Source organism: Mustelus asterias, chromosome 11 (genome assembly GCF_964213995.1).
Source record: "Mustelus asterias chromosome 11, sMusAst1.hap1.1, whole genome shotgun sequence".
Lineage (NCBI taxonomy): Eukaryota > Metazoa > Chordata > Chondrichthyes > Carcharhiniformes > Triakidae > Mustelus > Mustelus asterias.
In genome coordinates this window covers 10,022,633-10,046,644 of record NC_135811.1, presented here as the reverse complement: position 1 = coordinate 10,046,644, position 24,012 = coordinate 10,022,633, and the positions used below count along the sequence as shown (strand labels likewise).

Here is a 24,012-nt window from a genome sequence, read left to right as displayed (position 1 = left end):
TGAATGTGAATCCTCAATCCTGGATTAAATGTTACCATTTGTTTGAGATGATTATTACAGGTTTGCGATTTCTTCCATCTTCATGAGAATGTTCAGACTCTCGCTTGGATAGTTTCCCTGTTATTTGTAAATTAAGAAGAATAGTAACTCATTTTGCAACCTTGAATTTACTAAATTTATTTGCAAAGTAAACAATTCGATATGGTGATGTCAAGGGGTAAATTAAGGCCAAATTTTGCCTATCATGTTACTGAAACCAATCGCAACCTTGTCGGTGTTGAGTAATTATCTTAAGGGACAAATTAAAATACTGTCACCTTCTATTAAGCTGATGCTAACTGCTTGTGTTCATTTCTAATCAGCTTGACACCCTGCACAACCCCTCCAAGACTGTTCTGATCTTTGAATGTGTGTGCTGTGCTTGCCTTCCGACTATAAGTTTACGTTTATTTATTAGCGTCACAAGTAGACTTGCATTAACACTGCAATGAAGTTACTGTGAAAATTCCCTTGTCGCCACAGGTGATGATGGTTCAGTAAATTCTTTTGCACTAGTTTAGCTCGAGTTCTGATGGTGTTCTCATGACTTTCGGATGATGAAATTTTTTTTGTGCGTAAATGGTGGCACATAGCCTCACAGGGACCTGGGTTCGAGTCCCAGCCTTGGGTCACTGTCTGTGCGGAGTCTGCACATTCTCCCTGTGTCTGCGTGGGTTTCCTCCGGGTGCTCCGGTTTCCTCCCACAATCCGAAAGACGTGCTGGTTAGGTGTATTGGTTGTGCTAAATTCTCCCTCTGTGTGCCCAAACAGGTGGTGGAGTGTGGTAACCTCATTGCAGTGTGGTAACCTCATTGCAATGTTAATGTAAGCCTACTTGGTGACACTAATAAATAAGCTTAAACTAAACTGCTTCCCCTGCACCCTATTTATTTTCTCTTTCGGCTCCTACTCTTTCCCCTCCTATGTTCTTTTTCGTGTCTATTTACTGGATGGTGCACCACAAAGTGGAGTGGCTGGTATGCCATGAACTCAGTATTTTGCATTGATGGTATGAGTGAGATTAGTATTTTGTGTCAGGTTTGAACTGGTGCACAGTCCCATGCTGCCCTGATAGTGGGGATTGTGTTGAAGCTAAGGCAGAATAACTACCAATTGCAAGTTTACTGTAGTTCAACTTTAAGCCCAGAACAAATACAAGTTAAATTATCAGTGCCAATATAATGGTAACGAGAGCTGATACTTGTGACTGTTGCCTCCAGTAGTACTGCACCATGTGTGGCCAATCATATTCTTATTAGGTAGGCTGACAAAGGGGTTAATCTAACTTGATAGATTACTGATGTTGGGAGTCAGGGGACCACCCATGACTTGTGTTTGCCCTAGAGCTGGAAATTTCCTTCAGAAACTTGTTGCGAGCAAAAGAGAGAGCATTTTTCTGTTTAAAAGTACTCCCATAATTTGAAGAAATTAGTTCCCACTATGGCTTTGTCATTTCAAAGCTGCTTCACTTTGGTTCATTCCCGTGGCATTGTTGCATTCTGCACAGCACGAGTGATATTTAGATGGGGGCCACGATTACAAGCTGATCTACAGGCCAATCCAGGACTTCCTAGCCCTGGGAACACACATACTGCCAGCAAAGATTGCAATGATCATAGACTTTGGATCAGCTCCCAGGGGAGTCTGAAGGTTAAAATGAGTGAATGAAGCTGCTCTGGAGCTTGGTAGCTGTTCCCAGTTAGTGTTGGCAGTGGACTAGCCGGAGGGGGGAGAGAAATAGAATTAGAGAGTCCCAATCGAAGCAAGAAACTTGATGCATTCTGAAAAGAATTGTAGTGAATATTTTTGTAATTACTCTCTCCAGACTTTCATTGGTTTGTGAGTTCCTGATTTGCACAGACTGCAAGCAAGTTAACTATCCAACTCGAGTTGTATGAATGCATTTATCCCCCATCTGCTTCTTTTCTGGGTTTTTTTTTGTCTTCCCTGCCAAACTGATGAACTCATGAAAATAGTTAATATGTTTTTAATTTGGTTTTGAAATTTATTTTGCTCTGATTGCTGTTCAAGGTATATTTCTTGATGAGTGAATTGCAGTGTGTCGATTGTTTTTCCAGCGCACAGTTATTGCTCGGCTTCTATAGCAAACCCAGTGGCAGCAAGAACAAATAACCAATTTGTACTGGTCTGAACGAGAGGAACCCACCACAGTAACGTACAAAATAGATGAGCAAAATTAAACACACAATTGTCGAACACCTTCACGGGATATTGCAAAGTGCTTGTGAGCCAATTAACTACTTTTGGGATTGTCCCCAATGCGATGGGCCTCTTTTTGCATTGTAAAACTCTATGGGTGGGATTTTCCAACCGGGCTCGCCCCAAGTCTGGAAAATCCTGCCCGAGGTCAACGGACCTTTGCATAGTCCATGTCCCGCCCGCTACATTCCCGTGATGGGCAGGACGGGAAAGTTGCGCCCTATGACTCTTTGGGCAAACAGCAGGCAATTTGCACAGCAGGATGCCACAAAAGGCAGTGAGAATAAGAATCAGTTGATCGGTTTTTAACAGTGTTGGCTGAGCAATGAATGTTCGCCTGCTCCTCCTCTTCAAAACATATAGGCTCTTTTAGATTCACATGACCAGGCAGGCAGCTGGTTCAGCAATTCTCCAAAAGGCCACTAAGGCCTCTTGCAACGCAGCACTTCCTCTCTCCTGCACTGACGAGATTTTGGTACAAGAGAAATATTGTCGTCTGACGGAAACCACAAGCAGACTGATGTGGAGCAGGCTCCAGATTGTCCACGCGTATCCTTGAAATTCAGAGCAATGGTACGAAGTGAGTTCCTGATTTTAACAGCAAAGGGTGATAATTGTCAGGCCAAAAAGTAATCACTGTTTGCACCACTTCTTTAAGTGACATAAATTCATAACTAGAATAATCACTTGGCAGGTTTGATAAGCAAGTGCAGCACAGATACCTTTTTGTCCCATAAAAGGGTAAAAATACTTAACAAAGTCCCTATGGTTCAGCAAGTAAAGATACTATGAGGTTTGGTATTGGTGGGCGGCACAGTGGTTAGCACTGCTGCCTCACAGAGCCAAGGACGCGGGTTCAATTCCGGTCTTGGGTCACTGTGCAAACTCCACATAGACATTCTCCCTGTGTCTGCATGGGTTTCCTCCAGGTGCTCCAGTTTCCTCCCACAGTCCAAAGATGTGCGGGTTAGGTAGATTGGCCATGGCAAATTGACCCTAGTGTCAGGGGGATTAGCAAGGTAAATATGTGGGATTACGGGAATAGGGTCTGGGTGGGATTGTGGTCAGTACAGACTCGATGGGCCAAATGGCCTCCTTCATTATTGTCGGGATTCTATGCTTCTATGAATCATAGAAGCCACGAAGTCTTTAAATGTGATCACTCCCTCCTGCCGTTCATTTCTGTCAATGCCATCCAATGTGCTTCTGTTCTTTATAAATGTAAATTCTATAACAAATTCATTTAAATAATTGATTTGATGTATCCCAGCACATCTGAAAGTGTTTCACTCACATTTTGGGAAATGGATAATTTGAGAAAAGACATGTGGTGAGAGCAGCAAATAACAGGTGGCATTTACATAGCTCTCTGGCAATGGGGTTTATCTCGCTTCATGTCTGGGTCTATTATCGACTAATTGATGGAGATTGATTGCTACGATTAGTCAACAACTCCATCATCACATCTTACAACTACCAGGGCAGTAAAAGACAAACTAGATGGACTTTATTGGTCTGCATATCTATCCACCCAAGTACTTCTGACAGTTGCTATTTGTCAGACAGGCAGCTGTCTGTGCCTGCAATGGCTCACATACAATCATTAGTTGGATAGCCGATTGATATTTTGTGGTGATATTAACTAACAGAGTAATGCTTGGCTATGAATTAGGGAGAACCCCCTACTTTACTTCGAGGGATGTAACGGGATTATTTAGTGTCCCTGTGAATCACAGGCAGACAGGACCTGGACTTAATGTCTCATTCAGCTCCAACAAGGGAACATTGCTTCAATATCACAGGTGGGCTTTTTAGAATCGTGGAATGGTTATTGCATAGACCTGTCGTGTCTGTACCAGCCCTCTGCAGAACTCGCCTAGTCCTACTCCCCTGCCTTTTCCCTGTGGCCCTACAATTTTCCTTTCTTTACAGACAAGTGTACACTTCCTTTTTGAAGGCCTCGATTGAATCTGCCTCCACCAGACATGAGGCAGTGCAATCCAGACCCACTCTTTGCATAAATCCACCCCCCCCCCCCCTTCCGCCCCAACACCCACCCCATTGCTGTTGCCTCTTTTGCCAATTGCCTTAAATCTGTGCTTCTGGTTCTTGATCCAGTGAGAACAGTTCCTCCCTATCTGCTCATGATTCTCAACGTCCATCGAGTCTCATCTTCATCTCTCCTCCAAGGAGAACAGCTCCAGTTTCTCCAACCTTTCAGTATCGTTGAAGTTCCTGGAACTATTCCCATCGTATCCTTAGTTTCAGTGCAGGTTAGGAGCTGAAACCCCAATACTTCTGACTCATACAAGAGGGCTACCAAGTGGGCACACTTGGGCTTTGTCTTATTTGTTCATGGGATGTGGGCATCACTGGCAAGGTCAGCATTTATTGCCCATTTCTAATTGCCCCTGAGATGGTAGTAATGAGTGGCCTTCTTGAACCCTTGCAGGCTGTGTGGTTTACACTATCCATAGCAGTTGTGATTCATATGAGTGGCTTACTAGGCCACTTCAAGGTGGTTGAGAGATGTGGATCAAGAATCACATAGCGATCAGATTGGGTAGGACAGAAGGTTTCTTTCCTCAAATTCATTGTTGAACCAAATGGGTACACAACAAGATTCCATGGTCTCCTTTACTGATAGCTTTCTATTCCAGATTTATTAGAAGCATAGAATCCCTACAGTGCAGAAGGCCATTTGGCCCATCAAGACTGCACCGACCACAAACCCACCCAGCCCTATCCCCATTACCCCATGCATTTACCCTAGCTAGTCCCCCTGATACTAAGGGGCAATTTAGCATGGCCAATCCACCTAACTCGCACATCTTTGGAGTGTGGGAGGAAACTGGAGCACCCGGAGGACACCCACACAGACACGGGAAGAACGTGTAAACTCCACACAGATAGTGACCCAAGCTGGGAATCGAACCTGGGTCCCTGGCGCTGTGAGGCAGCAGTGCTAACCACTGTGCCACCGTGACACCCATCTTCTCTTCTCCACCAGTTATTTAATTGACTGAATTTAAATTTCTCAATCACAGTGTGGGATTTGATCTCATGTCTCCCAAGATTGAGTCCATACCACTGGATCTAGTCCAGTAACACAATTACTGTGCTGCCATGCTTAGAATGTGCAAGTCTGTGTATTTTCCAAAATTCATGTTTTTGTGTTTGTAAATCTGTGCAGGTGGCAAAAAGAGGAAGCCCTCCAGGGACAGCGAGAAAAGCCCCGAAGAGAACTTAAACGTACCTCAGCTAAAGATCTGACATCTCCAACGAAGCAACGAGGTTAAAGCAAAAGAGCCATATGATGGGCTTTCGGGAGGATCACTCGCTGATTATGAAGCATTCCTCACACCAGAGGCCAAAGAACAGAAGCTGTGCTCGTCAGACATTGCCGGGGTTTGTAAACATGAAACAAAATTAAAGCAGTGAGAGCGGGGGCCCGAGCAACTTGATACTGTTTTTCTCATTTGATACTTTGAATAGAGAATTTAGGTTTTGCATGTTTTTCGCCGCTCTTTCATTTTACTGAAGAGGAACAAACTAAACTATATAGATTTTGAATTAGCTGATTTTGGCATTTTATATAATATATCCAAAGGATTGTACAATGTAAAATACATTATTTTTCAATGAAAGTCTTTAATCCTGTCAGCCTACCACTGCTGTTACCTCCGCCTCCCATTATAACCTAGGTGCGTTGTGCTGTGTGTGTTGCGATACTGAAAACACACCTTTTCTATGGCACAGATTGAAGCACGCTTCAGAAACCTCTCAACGTTTCACATTACATTGATGCTCTACTGGAGCATTGCTTTTTTTTCGGTTCACAAGGTGATTTGAGCCCCTTTGATGTGACTTTGTCTTGTAACACACACCCCCTGGAGAGGGGGGGGTGTGGAAAGGGGGACACTTCTTATGGTCACCATATATCAGGAGAGTTGTAAAAATAACAGGCCCACTTCCTAGTGAAATGATAAATGTATTCTAAAGGAATGCTTTTACAATTTCAGTAGAAATTGTATATGTGGGAAACCTTCCAGTTATGCTTACCATGTCGTTATCATCGCAAGAAGAGGAAGTCTTACCCCCCTCCATGTGTCAACTTGTTTTTAATACACACAAAGCATGTTACAGCCCAATTCACTGCAGATTAAGTGCTGTACTTATGAATTATATTATCTCTGAAGTTTTTCAGGTAAAGATTTTATTGTGGTTATCTCAAATGTTATATTGTAGAGAGTAATTAATGTTTTAGGTTGCACCACTCAATTCAAAGGCATTGCTCTTGACGGTGTATAATGTTACCTTAACTATAGCCTGGCAGTGGTTACCCACTATCCCATAGATAATATCCTGTAGGAAATAATCAGGGCAAAAGTATTCACTAGTTTCAGATGAATAACAGTACTGTATATGGATGGCTGTCTATATTCTTAAATAGGTCACTTCTATTCTCATTTTGTATCTTTGCTATGCTATCTGTTTCACCTCTCTCTCCCCTATGCCCCATCTCCGAAACATTGGCCGGAATTCTCCCATCTCGCCCGCCACAGGAATTGTAGCGGGCAGTTTGCGGACATTGACAGTCGGTTGGGAATTTCCGGCTTTTGGACCAGCGCGGCCGGAGAGTTCTGCCCATTATGTTTGCATGCGTGCTCTGTGTTCAGTACTCTCGAGCACGTTTTGTGGCACAAATTCTGCTTCATGTCATTACTACACGTTACCACAGACCCTTGGAAACCCAAAAGTGTTTCACTGCATGCTTGTTTGTTAAAGTGTCACCCAGTTGAGATAGGTACCTCAAAGTACTGCAGTCATACAGCACCAGGTTATACTGCTGGGGCTCAGCCGTGCCAAATGCTAGGTAATTTTGGCATTGAGCTGGCCCTGCATTAATATTGAGATGCTCCAAAACACACTTAGTAGCTGCTGCGGTTCTGCAGCCAGTGAAAATGAAAGTGGTAGGACCATCCTCTTGGGAATTCAATACATGATCATGTTGGTGGCTTTTCTCAATTTATACTATAGCTTTTGTGTCAGGACACAAAAACTATTTCACATGGTCATAGTTGGACCATGAAAATATTATTTAACTCCAAAGGGCTACATTATATATATATGGGGAGGCGATGGCCTATTGGTATTATTGCTAGACTATTAATCCAGAAACTCCGCTAATGTTCTGGGGACCTGGGTTCGAATCCCGCCATGACAGATGGTGGAATTTGAACTCAATAAAAAAATATCTGGAATTAAGAATCTACTGATGGCCATGAAACCATTATCAATTGTCGGAAAAACCCATCTGGTTCAATAATGTCCTTTAGGGAAGGAAATCTGCCGTCCTTACCCGGTCTGGCCTACATGTGACTCCAGAGCCACGGCAATGTGGTTGAATCTCAACTGCCTTCAGGCAACTAGGGATGGGCAATAAATGCTGGCCAGCCAGTGATGCCCATGTCCCATGAATGAATAAATAATATAGTAGAGTTATTCAGCCTTTTCACATCTTGAAAGGTTTTGTATTTCTTTTTCTCCTGACAATTTTCTGCCTCCCCTCTTCGTCTATAGTCAGTGAGTCCTTGGTTAGATAACTGGCCCAATATCCATTACTCATGTATGAACCTCGGATGCCAAGTTATTTGACAGCAAGTAGGCATCAAACTTTAATCCACTGAAGAGTATACATTTCCTTGCCGGAAGTATACAGTGGGGATTACCAGATGGCAGGTAAGAGTAGGAAGCCTAGATCATTTTCCTCTGCCTAACCCCAAGCACTGAGGCCAACTCCAGCACCTGTTCCACCACCACAATTTGAGATGGCACTAGCAACGGATCAGAATGTTATAGTTTCTTGGTCAGTGTGGCTCAGCTGCTTACAAGTGAACTTCATTAAACCATAAGGAGAGGCACAATCCTGATTGCTTTTAATTTGGTACAATCCGCATAAACTAATATGTACACTGCTTGACTCTGGTAAATTGGCAAAAAGAACAGTTCCTAATTCTGACCTTGGTTGATTGCTTAGGTGAAAGATTGAAAGGTGTTCCAAAAAGTCAAGATGTGGCAATCAGCTATCATGTCCTCCATGGTTGAATTCTGTAATAACTGTATACACACATGTGAGAAATGGTATTTGTTGCAGTGAATAATTGGAGGGTTACCGGTATCAATGAAATCATAGCCCTGCAATAATTGGTGCTTTCAGGGGGAGGCAGGAGAAATAGTGTGGGGGTGTGGGATGTTTGCATTTAAGTGAGGGCGGCAGAGTGGTGAGCATTGCTGCCTCACAGTGCCAGGGACCCAGGTTCGATTCCCAGCTTGGGTCACTGTCTCTGTGGAGTCTGGACGTTCTCCCAGTGTCTTCATGGCTTTCCTCCGGGTGCTCTGGTTTCCTCCCACAGTCTGAAAGACGTGCTGGTTAGGTGCATTGGCCGTGCTAAATTCTCCCTCAGTGTAACCCGAACAGGCACCGGAGTGTGGCGATTGGGGGATTTTCACAGTAACTTTATTACAGTTTTAATGTATAAGTTTATTTATCAAGGCTTACATTAACACTGCAATGAAGTTACTGTGAAAATCTTCTCCTTGTGACACTAATAAAATTTTAAAATAGAAAAGGTAAAATTGCAAAGTTTTATTAATTTTTGTATTGAGGTGGTGCTACTTTGCATGACTTTTTCAGAAGTAGGATTGTCAATTGTGATGATTTCACCACATGGCATCCTGCACCCAATGACCCCATCCAGTTGAATATCATATATTCCCCTCTCTCCAATATCTTTTCAATAACAAAGCAAAACTGGGCTTGATTTTGCTCAAATGGGGCATCTTGCAGTGTGCGTGTAAATTAGATATAGCTCTTGGGGCTACAGGAATCAAGGGATATGGGGGGAGCGGAAGAGGGGATCAGGATATTGAATTTGATGATTTAAATTGAATGGCAGAGCAGGCTTGAAGGGCCGAATGGCCCACTCCTGCTTCTTGTTTCTATGTATGTTTAGATTTTTAAAAGTTTCGCCTTCAAAGTTGCTGAGAGTGTAAATTGATAGTGTGGCGGGGCGACGGGGACCTTGGCGAATAATGGAACAAAGTGTGTAGCCTAACGAGTGAAATTTAAAGATATAGAAATAAACAAAGGACTGAATTGGAAAGAAATAGGAAGAGAGAAGGGATTGAATTAAGAGTTACCAATTAACACATCATTAAAAGGGTCATTATGCCATCAATTGCGAGTCTCTGGAGGTATAATGAGCAATTAATGTGCAAATGCAGCCAAATCCCACGCATGTTAAGCATGAGCTGCTGATAAGAGTTAGCAGCTGATTTGAGCAGGGTGGTGGTGACTGCAAAGTGCTGCAACTGGTCTCAGTGCTGGAGAAAGAATTTGGGGAGGTAAATGAGGGGGGCTGAAGTCAGTCAGTTTGCTGTGTGTGTGTGTGCATGTGTGCGCGCGTGTACATGCATGTGTACTTAACAGTGAGAAAGATACAACGATGGTCATCGAAATGCAAAGCTGCTTAAATCAGCCTCTTGGAAAATGGCCAGTTGATATTCCTGATGTTGTGGGGATTGACATTGACAAGGCCCTCCAAAAGGTTTCTCTCGTCAAACTGAGACTTCTGCTAAAAGGGTTATATTTCTCTTTAAACTACAGACAACTCTCTCCACATTCCAACACTTTCTCATCTTTTTTCTACTTTTAGATTGTCAAACTATATCTGTACTTCCGAAAGGGAAGCAATTAATCTAAACCAATTGCTTCACAGAAACGAAACCATTGAGAAGCTCTGAATGTAATTCAAAAAGATGTTGAGGTCCAGCCACTTCATGGTGTAACAGCCAACACAGAAAAAATAGATTGCTATTAATTCAGATTGGAGTACACTGAGGTGATAAGACTAAAGCCAATTTAGAAGTGCTTTACTTTTATATTTTGTTTAGCCTTTTACTTATTGAATAATAACTGATTTTGCCACTTGACTGGATTTCCACTTTTCACTGTGCTATCAAAGGATCAGTGGCAGACTCCAATAAGGCAATAAAAAGGAAGAGGATTTGATTTGATTTATTTTTATCACATGTATTAGTACACAGTGAAAAGTATTGTTTCTTGCGCGCTATACGGACAATGCAGCAGGGACATGTAACTGGGGCCATTCAACCCAGGAACAGCCTAGCTTCTCTCTCGACTGAAAAATGATTTAGATAGACGTTAGAGAGTTAAAATGGATTGGCATTTGGTATAGTTTATTGCTACAGGTTCTTCTTAAAATTCTAAATTAATAATGTTGTAACTGTGCACAAGGGTGCGGGTTAGGGTTGGCCCTTTTTAACTCCATTCTGGCCCCATAGTAAGATTGTGCCTTGAGAGCTGATATTTGCTGAGAATAATTCATTGCAAATTTTAGTTGCTAGTGCCTCCAGATCATATGGAAAAGAAGTGAGTAGATATGGGCAATTACTTCTATTTTTTTTAAACTCAGTCTTTTGAAGGAAGAAGAAAAATCTTTTAATGAGAAGCAGGGGGGGGATGCATGACTTTGAAATGTGTATTTTCTGAGAATGCAACTTGATTATTGTTATGAACAGAATCACTTTTTTGTTTTTTGCCAAGATAAATATAACTCCCAGGCCACCGGTATCTGGATTACAAAAACACCCCACTTAAAACTGTCTGCCTGAGCCAGAAATCAGACAACAGGCAACTACAGGTTAGTGCAAGCACCATATAGTGACTGAGTTAAAGCCATGAACCATTAGAATTAATGCCATTGTAGTGAAAGTTTCCCCCTTTCTGTCATAAAGCTATGACCTTTGAGTACACCTATAGAATTGAGAATCAGGCAGCACAGTGGTTAGCACTGCTGCCTCACAGCGCCAGGGACCCAAGTTCGATTCCCGGATTGGGTCACTGTCTGTGTGAAGTGTGGGATTCCTCCGGGTGCTCCAGTTTCCTCCCATAATCCAAAAGACATGCTGGTTTGCTGCATTGGCCATGCTAAATTCTCCCTCCGTGTACCCAAACAGGTGCCGCCGGAGTGTGGCGACTAGGAGATTTTCACAGTAACTTCATTGCAGTGTTAATGAAGCTTATTTGTGACACTAATAAATAAACTTAAACATTTCCAAAATAATGTTCTACATTTTGTGTTGAACGAACGATTACTCTCCCTCAAACTATAAAGCTGTCTGTTTTCAGAATGCTTTCCCAAGGAGGATGTTTTGGGGGAAAAAAAAGACAGGACAAAGGAAACAATCTGTTTTAAAATGATTAGTGTTCCTTGATTGAATAGCTTGGAAAATATTAATGAACAGGGATCACGTGACTAAGGTATTCCTTCTGGAGCGAAAAGGGAAATTGGCAAGAAAAGTCTTTTTAAGAATTGATTAGCTTGTGATTTTTCTTCAACATTGATTCTGGTGTTCTGAATGGAAGGTTGTTCATAAAGATTTCCTCTGGTAACTAGTGCCCATTTTATAAGCCTTGGCTTATAACGCATTGAAGTAAATGTTACAATTGACCACCCTGGCACAGAGTACATAATGGGATCATGTAATGGAAATTTAAGTGAATAAATCAGTGCATCCAGTTCATGATCTGCCCAGTTGGATAGAAAATCTTACAGGCTGAGAAATGTGCCCTTCTATCTCCACACCCCAATTCCTGATAGGTGCTGTCACCATGTCAGTTACATGTTGAAAGGTAAAATTAATCTCCATTATTTCCAAAGTACAACGATGTGCAGGTTAGGTGGATTGGCCATGCTAAATTGCCCCTTGGTGTTGGGGGACTAGCTAGGGTAAATGCATGGGGTTATGGGGATAGGGCCTGGGTGGGATTGTGGTCGGTGCTGACTCGATGGGCCGAATGGCTGCCTCCTGCACTGTAGGATTCTATGATTTATTCGTCAGGCTATTGAACCTGAACTCCCAATTTTATCATGGATTTAGTGCTATGTTTGGGACCAATGCAGTCCTCCCCGGTGAGCTCCTCAGTGACCGTACTGCGAAAGGAGTGGGTAACACCCAATAAGCACTTACATTTATATAGCACCATTAATGTGAAGAGTGTCCTTCGGTGCTATGCAGATAGGCGAATGGAACTGAAGCAGAGGAAGGGAGACCTTAGATTAAACATTTGGTCAAATCTATTGATTATGAGGAGGAGATAAAAGTAGGGGCCACAGAGGTTGCTAGCCTAACTAGAGTGGGAGGAAAAAATAAAGATGGCAGCAAACATGTTCACATGAGGTGCTTTTGCCAATTGCATGTCATTGATTATAATAAACACAATAATGTATTTGTTCTCATCACTGAGCCACAATTAAGGACTAAGAGCGTGGGAAAAACATAGTTGCTTTGTTTTTCAGTTCAGCCAGCAGTGGGAAGTAGTTCAAACCCCATCTAGTCAACGAGTCTCTCATTTCCATTCCTACCCTGGGTACATTGCAAAGTTACAAAGCATGCATTATTTTTTGTATGGGGATTTTATATGATGGTTCATATTGGGACATAGAATAGAAGAGCATACTGGAATACTGTTTAAAATTATGTGCATTCATCAAATTAGCACTTTACTGTCATTTGTGTTAGAAAAATCATTGCATAGATTGTGCTCTTAGATTCAATGAATAATTCGCAAGTATGCTACCTCTAAAAAGTTAGAATTCTTATTTAATTTATTTATTTGTATTTTTTTAAACAACCAATATTCCAGCCTGTTACCATTGAAATCTATCTGTTGTAAATGTAATTGTTGACTTGGTAACATAATAAAAAATTGGAACAAGACTTGTCCAGTTGTTGTTCTCTGCTCATTACTAATGAATTCACTATTCACTTAGTGAATAATTGTACTAAGCAAGATGAAGGATAGCAGTGGGGTTATGATCTGGCAGGTGGTAATTGCCGTGCTAACTAAATCCCAAAGGGAAACTTGGCAAGTTATCAGAACAATTTTCAATTTATGCTTTGCTACCAAAAAAATGCATGTACTGCAAGTCACGAACCACAAATTCCAGTAACACTGATTTTAAATATTAAAACATTTATTAAGAAAAGAAAACAAGCACACAATATTACATTTACACAGTTAAAATTAATCTTACAGAAAATTTCCCCAAAAGACTCGTACTTGGTTAAACTCACAAATAAACACCTTTAGGCAACAGTTCATATGGAAACTTAATGCTGGATATTAAAAATGTGGATTATTACTACAAGGTACAACCCACTGTTGCTTTAGGAAAGATATGGTTTCTCTCTCTCTCTCACTTACACACATTCACTCCATTGCGAGGAATTTCAAAAAGCTTTAGAACAAAGCCCTTTTTTTTTTAAGCAATTGTCCTCTTCTGGGCTGGCTGCAGACAGTTCACTGTACTTCCACACAGATCACACGCCAGGGTCTTACATGGCCACTCCCTTCACACAGCTCCCAACCTTTCCCAGAATATAAAAACCTTTTATGTTTTTATTGCCACTACTTTTGGGTAAAATCAAATTTGTTAACTTTGCCTTATTTATCTATGACATTTTCTAAGTTTTAATCTCCTTACTGCCCTATGAAAATCATCAGCTAAAAATCCTCACCTCTAATGCAAATTCTTACCCATGTGTTTACTTGTAGAACATCTAACTTGGTTCCATTCAGTTCAAATACAGTGCGGCCCCGTTATAACACGATGGTTGGGGTCCATAAAATGATGTCGCGCTAAATCGGGGTTCAAGAAAATCAGCGTTCAAACTTACCCAATGTTGACCTAACATCCTAAAACACCCCTATTTGACCTGTTTTCTGCACGTTTACCATCTGGCAAGTAAATTACCTTTTAATTAAAGAATTCCGCGAATAAATCGCTGTTGTTACAGTAGAAATTAAAACATTAATTTTTAGTAAAGCTTTTTAATAAACTAAACAACAGCTAATTTCTTTAAAAAGTGATCGAGTGTTCCTTGCTTGAACGTAGCATTTCGCTGGCTGCGAGCGAAATCTAGAATGCTTCGGAGTTGGAGGATTTTTATGTGGTCCACCTCCTGGGTCTCCAGAACCGGCACACTTGCCTCTGCCGGTGCTATAGTTACGTTACGGACGATCTCGGCATCCGTCAGATGCTCATATGTTGGGCATTCGTCATCGGCAGAGTGCCACTGGTGTAGCTCTTCTTTGCTGCATTCAGACAGCTTCTCTGCCTCACGCACATCTTCCCCTGTGAAGCCGTACAAATCTGGCTGGTCATCATCTTCCATGGTGGATTGGCGTGATGAAAAGGCTGGCACCAGACCCTTTTCCCAGCATTTCTCTACACATGACGAGCTGTCTGGTGGAGCATGGTGGGAACAGCGGGGCGAGCGCGATTTGCCAATCATGAGCGGAAAAAAAAAGGGTCCAATGATTCATTGCGTTATATCCAAATTCGCACTAAATCGGGGTGCGTAAAATCAGGGTTCCACTGTACCTACTTTTCACACCCAGCCCTTTAATGGTGTCAATTCTGTAAACAGTTGCTAGCTTAATTAAACTAACTTCTCTCACACACAGCATTTCCACGGAACAACATAATATCCTCAAAAAATCAAAATAGTAACATTTTAATCACACCCCCGACCTTGTGGAAAAAATGAAGCGTCAGTGTTAAAGAGTAGCTCATTTTCTCACCCCATTTCACATTACAATATTCATCTATACTAACACAACTATTACACTACAGGTTGCATGCATTAAATGTGCATTAAACAAATATATACATTTTTGATAAGTGTTCATTTCAGTCCATTTTCTGCATTCCAAATATCCAATCTCCTTTTGAAGTTTAAACTTTTTAAACTCTTCTGCAATAAGATTTTCTCATCCAGCCACATGTATAATCTGTAAATTAAACAGTGGCAGTAATAAACTTCACCCGAACAGCCTGGCGTTCTGGTTTCAAAACTTATCCAGAAATTTCAAATGATCATGGTCTGTATAAATGTCTGTCTCTGGAGAATTGCTTGCAACATAAATTTTGAAACGTTGCAAAGCTAACACCAGATTTTGAGTCTCCTCCTCGATAGTTGAATGTTTTTTCTGATGTGTGTTCAACTTCTGTGCGAAGTATCTTACTGGCTTTTCAGTTCCCAGTTCATCGCTTGTCGTAACACATCACCAACTGCCACACCACTCACATCCGTAGCCAATTTAAACTGCTTTGTATAATTAGTTGCTGCAGCAACCTGTATGGTGGTCAGATCATAAGACATAGGAGCAGAATTAGGCCACTCGGCCCATCGAGTCTGCTCTGCCATTCAATCATGGCTGATATTTTTCTCATCCCCATTCTCCTGCCTTTTCCCCATAACCTCTGATCCCCTTATCAATCAAGAACCCATCTATCTCTGTCTTAAAGACACTCAATGACCTGGCCTCCACAGCCTTCTGCAGAAAAGAGTTCCACATATTCACCACCCTCTGGCTGAAGAAATTCCTCTTCGTCTCTGTTTTAAAGGATTGTCTCTTTAGTCTGAGGTTGTGCCTTCTGGTTCTAGTTTTTCCTACAAATGGAAACATCCTCTCCATGTCCACTCTATCCAGGCCTTGCAGTATCCTGTAAGTTTCAATAAGATTTCCCCTAATCCTTCTAAATTCCGAGTACAGAAACAGAGTCCTCAACCATTCCTCACATGACAAGCTCTTCATTCCAGGGGTCATTCTTGTGAGCCTCTGGACCCTTTCCAAGACCAGCACATCCTTCCTTAGAAACAGGGCACAAAACTGCCCACAATATTCCAAATGGGGTCTGACCAGAGCCTGGTACAGCATCAGAAGCACATTCAAGCTCTTGTATTCTAGCCCTCTTGACGTGAATGCTAACATTGCATTTGCCTTCCTAACTGCTGACTGAACCTACATGTTAACCTTAAGAGATTCAGCACGGCTTTTAAACTGTCGAATGCATTCTGACACTCCTGTGTTTATTGAAATTTTCAATTTTTTTTATTAATTCAGTCAATGGAACAACCACTGTTAAAATTTGGCACAAACTTCCAATAAAATCCAATTATGCCTCAATCTCAATACGTATTGTTTAGTTGTAGGCACAGGGAATTCAGCTATGATTTTTACAACTCATGGGGCCGTTTCCATGTCCAACAGTATGCCCCAAATAGTAACTTGTGTTTTTGCAAATTCACTCTTAGCCAGATTTACAAACTGTGTTCTTGCGGACAATCAAACAGTTCCTTTACATGCTGCAAATGTTCCTCCCGCATTTGATTGAATACTAAGTCTTCAATTAAACAGCACAATTGCTTAGTCCCGAAAAGTTGCTGGCACGTTCTTAATACCAAATGGCAGAACTTTAAGCTGATAAAGCCCATCTGGTGCTACAAAAGCTGATATCTCTTTCGCCCTTTCCAATAAAGGTACTTGCCAATATCCTTGCTGCAAGTCAATTTTTGTGATAAACTCTGTCCCACTTTCTCAGTGCAATCTTCAAAATGTGGAATAGGATATGAATCCACTTATGTTATTACGTTCACCTTGCAATAATCAACACATGGCCTTTCTGTTCTGTCCGGTTTCAGTATACAATGAGTGAACTGCAATTGGGCTCTACAATGTCACTCTGAAGCAGGAATTAAATTCTTTTTGCTTGGGCTAATTCTACCAGATTTAATCTACAAGGATATTGCCTTATTGAACTCACAACATCCACATCGTGCATTGCTACGTGTTTTTCCCAGTCTACTTCTACAAATAGCGTTTTGTGACTGCGATAATTTTTCCAAACAACTTTGACACTTTGGAAAGTAACTCAGTATCACAGTTAGATTCCTTAAGTACTTCCTCATTATCCAATTCAGAGGGATGTCAATTTCTGAATCCTTCATTTCTACTTCCTGATTTTCCAATACTTCCTCCTGGTGATCTTCCCTGTCGAAGTATTTTTAAGCATATTGACATGACACACTTTGATTTTTCCTTGTATCTGGGGTATTTATTAAATTCACTTCTCTCAGTCTCTTCACAATCCAGTAAGGCTCTTCCACAGGCCTTAACAATTTCCCTGACACTGGGAACAATACTAACGCAGCCACAAACTTTGCCCCTTTATATGTACTTGCCTCTCTTCACTTGCAGCCATATCTTTAAATGTTCCCTTGGTAACTCACATGCTATGCTCAATCTTTCTCTAAATGTTGTTACATAATCCAGGAGAGTAGGTTCTGAACTGTAGCTATTATTTTCTGAATCAACTTGATTGGTCCCTTATTTAATAACCATAAAATAATTTAAAAGGAATAAACCCTGTGGATTCATTAGCGGTATTCCAAATGGCAAACAACAAGAATGGAATCCCTCAATCTCAGTCCTCTGGGTAGTCCTGACGATATGCTCTCATTGTCTTTAAAGTCTGAAGCCATGTCACTAAGACACCCTGTGATTCAGGATGATAGGCTGATGACCTAAACTGCTTTATTCCTAGCATGTTCATCACTGTGACATGAAATTCGATCTCTGACCTATCTTGTAAAGAATTTGAACGACTCCTCTACAATCCTCTTTGCAGTAATAGTGCATCGCTCTGGAAATCTAGTGGGCACATCCATGAGTGCCAACAAGTGCTGATTTCTACTTTTAGTCTCAGGGAGGCTACGTAATCAATCTGGTAAAAGGTTTAACTTTATTTATTAGTGTCACAAGTAGGCTTACATTAACACTGCACTGAAGTTCGTTAAAATCCCCTAATTGCCACACTCCGGTGCCTGTTCGAGTACACTGAGGGAGAATTTAGCATAGCCAATGCACCTGACCAGCACGTCTTTCAGACTGAGAGGAAACCGGAGCACCCGGAGAAAACCCGCACAGTTATGGGGAGAATGTGCAGTCTCCGCACAGACAGTGACCCAAGCTGGGAATCGAACCCGGGTCCCTGGTGCTGTGAGGCAGCGGTGCTAACCACTGTGCCGCCCACAAAATAGGCCTGCCCTCTCTGAGGTTCCTCAAACACTGGAATCTGAATTTAAGGTGCAGATTTAATTACCGTTAGAGGTTTTCCTCTCACCTGATGTGTGACGTGTTTGACAAAATTTGACAACTTTATGTAGTCTCGGTCAATAGAAATGATTTTGTACTTCAGCTTGAATTTTCCCAATTCCTAAATGTCCCGCTATTGGAATTTCAGAGCCACTCTCAATATTTCATTCCCCAGATGGTGTTAATACTTGATATACCGCCTATTTCCATCTGCCGGAACATGAGATGGTCTCCCCTTATTAACACATTTTTAAAGGAGTCTGTAATACATTCTGCCACTGTATCAGAGTAAGTAGTCTGGTACACCTGCTTTATTGATGGCTCTTTCTGCTGTAATCAGACTAATTTCACTGAACTAAACACACAGCAGGAAAGCATATTAATCAGTGGAACTCAAGGAGAAATCAAACATATTACATTGCGCAAGGTAAATGAAGGAAGTAATTTGAAAACAGGGGAGGTGATTGTTAAGGATATTGGTGAGCCTCACTCTCTCCAACCTTCTGAATAATTTTTTTTTGAAGACAAATCCCACTGATGGAATTTCAGCATCCTTCCCCTAACCCTGAGTATGTGGTCTCATTACTGAGCAATCCAGGATGCTTTTTCTGCAAAATCTCTGTTGATTGTGTCTCAACTGGCTGCTGGGCTACAATAGGCATCACCAACCTCTGCGACCCAGCTACCTCATTCCCTAGCATAAAGTGAATCGCTGCACTGGGCAACTTTTTCACTACCCCAGCAATCACCTCTCCTATTTTCAAATTACTTCTTAAATTTACCTTAAACGACGGAATATATTTGGTTTCACTCTTAATTCCACTCTTTCCCGCAATACTCCCCTCTGGACAATAGATAGCGCCATTCCATAACACTAAGTACTGACCAGCACCCATGTCCCTTAAGATTTTAATATATTTTCCTACTCTTTCCTGCACAAATGGAATTACTTTCCCCTCACGAATATAATCTTTAAACATCTCTGCAACGTGCCCTTCACAATTCCTTTGGGTACGGACTGAAAGCATTCCCGCTTCTTTATCTATTATCAAATCCTTCTTTTCCACTTGCACAAAGGCCATTGGCTTGTCTTTCCCTGAAGACTCGGAGCCCTGAGCGCACTCACTCATAGAACTCTCCTGAAACGCAATTACTCCAATAGATCTTCCATCCCAACACTGACCTTCTGCAACCAACCTTATTACAATGGAAACGCTTAATCCTTCAAGTGTCACTTCCACCCTTGGAACTCTCTGGTCTGGTTAGAAATTTCCCAGCAATTCCCAGCTGTCCCTTCTCTTCCCAAGCTACTTGCCTTTCTTTCACCTTCCCACCTTCTCTCCTTCTCGGGTTTATTGAGGTGATGGAAGAAAAGGTTTTTTTTTTAGCTCCGGACTAGTTCATACTCATTAGCCGTCTCTGCTGCCCATCTCGCCATTTTAACCCTTTGGTCTTCCACATAGGTTCAAACGAGCAAAGTAAGTGAAACTTTAAATTCTTCCAAAATAATTACTTCTGTCAGAACTCCATATGTTGTCTCTATCCTTAATGCCCAAATCAAATGAAGAAGGATGTTCTTGCTCTTGAGGGAGTGCAGCGAAGATTTACCTGGCTGATTCCGGGGATGGCAGGACTGATGTATGAGGAAAGATTGACTAGGTTGGGTTTTTTTCACTGGAGTTCAGACGAATGAGGGGGCATCTCATGGAGCCTTATAAAATTCTAACAGGACTAGTTAGAGTAGATGCAGGAAGGATGTTCCCAATGGCGGGGGAGTCACAGTCTCCCAGATTATATCCTCTCAGTCTGAGGATACAGGGTAAACCATTTAGGACAGGGATGAGGAGACATTTCTTCACCCAAAGAGTGGTGAGCCTGTGGAATTCATTACCACAGGAAGTAGCTGATGCCAAAACATTGAATGTATTCAACAGGCGGCTAGATGTAACGCTTGGGGTGAATGTGATCAAAGGTTATGGGGAGAAAGCAGGATTAGGCTTCTGAGTTGGATGATCAGCCATGATTGGGATGAATGACGGAGCAGGCTCAAAGGGCTGAATGGCCTCCTCCTGCTCCTATCTTCTAAGTTTCTATGGTCCTTTGTTTACTGTCTGTGATGATAGTAATGATATAAATGATATATATATATTATATATATAAAATTTATAAAAGATCCCTAATTTGTCAATGGAATTACTCCTGGATCGAAGCATCCTATCCTCACACTAATGCAAAAATAGAAACATTGTTGGGGACTGGACTAGCTTCATAATATACTTTGGGGTTCTGGTCCAGTACCCTAACATGTCATAAGCGCAATGTAACTCTGTCCAGGCTGGTTCCTTACATTCTGAAATTTCTGTCTGTATGCCTCAAGAACCAATTTGTATGTGCTGAGGACAGCTTTCTAAACTGCATCATGCTCCACAGATACCTCTTCTGACAACAATGCATATACCTCATGAGCTCTACCTACCAACCTACTCTGCAATAGCGATGTCCAGATTTCTTTTGACCATTTAATTTGCTTAGCTATCTTCTCAAATGAAATGCCTCTACATCTCTTTCCTCAAATTTTGGGAGGATTTACACAAATATAAACATCTCCCCACTGGGATCTGGTCTGGAAATAAGTTCTTCCTCACCTCCTGATGACTCTTTTGATACTTTCCAGTCTTTTAAGTTGGAAATCCCTCTTTATACTTTTATATTTCCTCCTTTGCTAACTTCTCAATTTCCGATTGCCTCTCCTGTCTTTTACTTCTCATTCTCTTGCCCTTTCTGACTCCTGCCTTTCAAGTTTTTTTTTCATTTGCAACTGAACCTTAGCCAATTCTAGTTACTCACCCCTTGGAGAATGTGGTTTCTCTTACCCTTTCCAATTTCAAATGCTACACTATTATCTCAACTATGTCTGCTTTCCTCGCCCTGTTGGTTCATTCCAACTGCAACATTTCCACCAATTCTATCAGCTGAGCCTTGGTTACTTTCTGTAAACCAGCAAGTGTTACATTTTCCACTCCCGGAAAAATCAACGCAATTTCTAAACCCATTTTGCAGTCCAACCACTTTAAAATTTATCAACACCAACTCCTGAGTCCAGTGTTCCCCTCGCACTCATAGCCTTTGGATTCACCAAACTCCATGCCAATCAAGGAAATTTTAATACTGCAAAGACCCCCCAACTGTGTTATGATCTGGCAGGTGGTAATTGCCGTACTAACCAAATCCCAAAGGGAAACTTGGCAAGCTATCACAACTATTTTCTATTTGTATTTCCCTATGAGAAAACACATGTACTGAGGTAAAGAGCCACAAATTCCAACAATACTGTTGGAGATCTTAAAATGTAAAGATTTATTAACAAAGGAAAAGAAAACTTAAAAACACCAGATTGCATTTACAGGGTTAAGGTTAGTCTTATAGAACATTTCCCCAAAAGATTCTTACTTGGTTAAACTCACAAATAAGTGCCCCTCTAGGCAACAGTCCTTATAGAAACTTAATCTATATGAATTCAATCCAGTAATATTAGTTCTATGGCACTATCTACTGTTGCTGTAGGGAAATTATATTGTGGAGATGCCGGCGTTGGACTGGGGTGAACACAGTAAGAGTTTTAACAACACCAGGTTAAAGTTCAACAGGTTTATTTGGTAGCAAATACCATTAGCTTTCGGAGTACTGCTCCAAAAGCTAATGGTATTTGCTACCAAATAAACCTGTTGGACTTTAACCTGGTGTTGTTAAAACTCTTACTGGGAAATTATATCACAGGGCTTCTCTATGTCACTCACACTGCTATGAAGAATTCCAAAAAGCATTCAAACATAACCCTGTTTTTTAACACCAGACCTACCTCTAGGCTGACTGCAAACTGCTCACTGTACCTCATTACAGATCTGTTCCAGCACACCACATGATCTTGCATGACCACTACACTCAACATAGATTCCAACCGTTACTTAAATATGCTTTTCCTGTTTCATGTTTAAAACCATCATTCATATCCTCCTTTGAAATTTACCTTTCCTGGAAAATAAAAAACATTTTATGTTCTCCTCATGTTACTACTTTCTGACAAAATAAAATTTGATAACTTTGCCTTATTTATCGATGACTTTTTCTAAGTTGGAAACTCCTTCTTACCTCCCTTTGAAATTCAACAGCTCAAAATCCAAATCCTCACTTATCTCCTAATGCAAATTCCTACCCATGTTGTGTTTACTTGTAGAGCATTTAACTTGGTCCCATTCATTTGAAATGACTGCGTTTCACACCTAGTCCCTTTGATGGTATTAATTCCACAAACACTAATTCACCAGCTTAATTAAACTAACTTCACAGACATAGCATTTCCGACATAATAGCCCCAAAAATAATGACATTTTCTTCACAATGATTATACTACTGCATGAAAAGCATTTGTCATATATACACACACACAATGAATAATTTATGAATATTTTGTGATTGCTTTTGTTAGAGACCAGATCAGAAACTCCAAGGTATATTATGAAGGTAGCCTAGACCCCAACTTTTTGATATTAAAACAAACACTATTTAACAACACAATTAAAATGCAGCAAAATGAATTAGCATAACTTTTACCAATTGAAATAATTAAACATGACAAGGTATAATTCTTAACTGCTCGCTATCTGTATAGTTCCAATTTAAGCAAAAGTCCCACAGACACCCATCCCCATTCAGAAAGTTAGCACAAAAAAGCAGACTCACGTTGATGTTAGATTTCCAGTCTCTTAACCCCTCTGGACAGAGATTCAGAAAGACACCTGTCTTCTGACTCCCATACAGCAGCCTCCAGAGAAAGATCTACTTTCAAACAGCAGAACTTCAGAAAAAGAGATCTATTTTCTGCCAGGTCCCAATCTCCAGAGAGAGAGAAAAAGAAACAGAGAGCTACTTCTCTTGAAAGATCCCAAGCAGCAACTGAACTTGTGTCTCTCTGTGAGCCTAGCCCTGCCCAGTCACATGACTCTCCTGTCAATCAAACTGGTCAACCCGGACACTTAAAATAACAATGCTGCATTAGCCCAGGTTAAAACAAACATTTCAGCGATTAGGATCAATTATGTTTCCACAGTATCAACATGGTCAGTATTTAAAAACTCTGCGACCAGCCTGAACAAGTACGCCACTACAGTAACTGACTTCATCAGTAAGTGTGTAGAAGACTGTGTGCCAAAGAAGCAAATCCGTGCATTTCCCAACCGGAAACCATGGATGAACAGGGATATCCACTGCTTCTTGAAGTCCAGGTCTGAGGTGTTCAAGTCAGGCGACCCTGACCTACACAAGAAAGCCAGATATGATCTAAAGAGATTCATCAAAGATGCCAAAAGACGGCACCGGACCAAGCTAGAGTCCCAGGTTAGCCACACGGATCCCCGCCAACTATGGCAAGGTCTGCAAGACATAACAGACTACAAGATAAAGGCAGGTAAAATCGTCGGCTCCAACACACCCTTCCCTGATGAGCTCAATGCATTCTACGCCCGTTTTGAGCAAGAGATCAGCGAGAGCACGCCCTCCATCCCAGAAACCATGGACAGATCAATATCCGAGGTCACCATTGCAGATGTCAGAGCAGCTTTCTCAAAGGTCAACCCACGGAAAGGACTGGCCCGGATGGGGTACCCGGACGTGCACTCAGATCCTGCGCAGATCAGCTGGCGGGGGTATTCGCAGATATCTTCAAC

The 24,012-nt window shown here is 41.4% G+C and overlaps 1 protein-coding gene across 1 annotated transcript in view; it reads left to right on the top strand.

Annotated features, from left to right (window-relative positions):
• Window positions 1–13,052, top strand: part of cnnm1 (cyclin and CBS domain divalent metal cation transport mediator 1) — a 111,111-nt gene extending 98,059 nt beyond the window's left edge. The window contains exon 10 of the mRNA XM_078223119.1: window positions 5,453–13,052. Within this exon, the coding sequence (XP_078079245.1) occupies window positions 5,453–5,532 (80 nt within the window). The 3' untranslated portion in view covers window positions 5,533–13,052. The remainder of the gene's footprint in view (window positions 1–5,452) is intronic.
• Window positions 13,053–24,012: the final 10,960 nt, after the last annotated feature.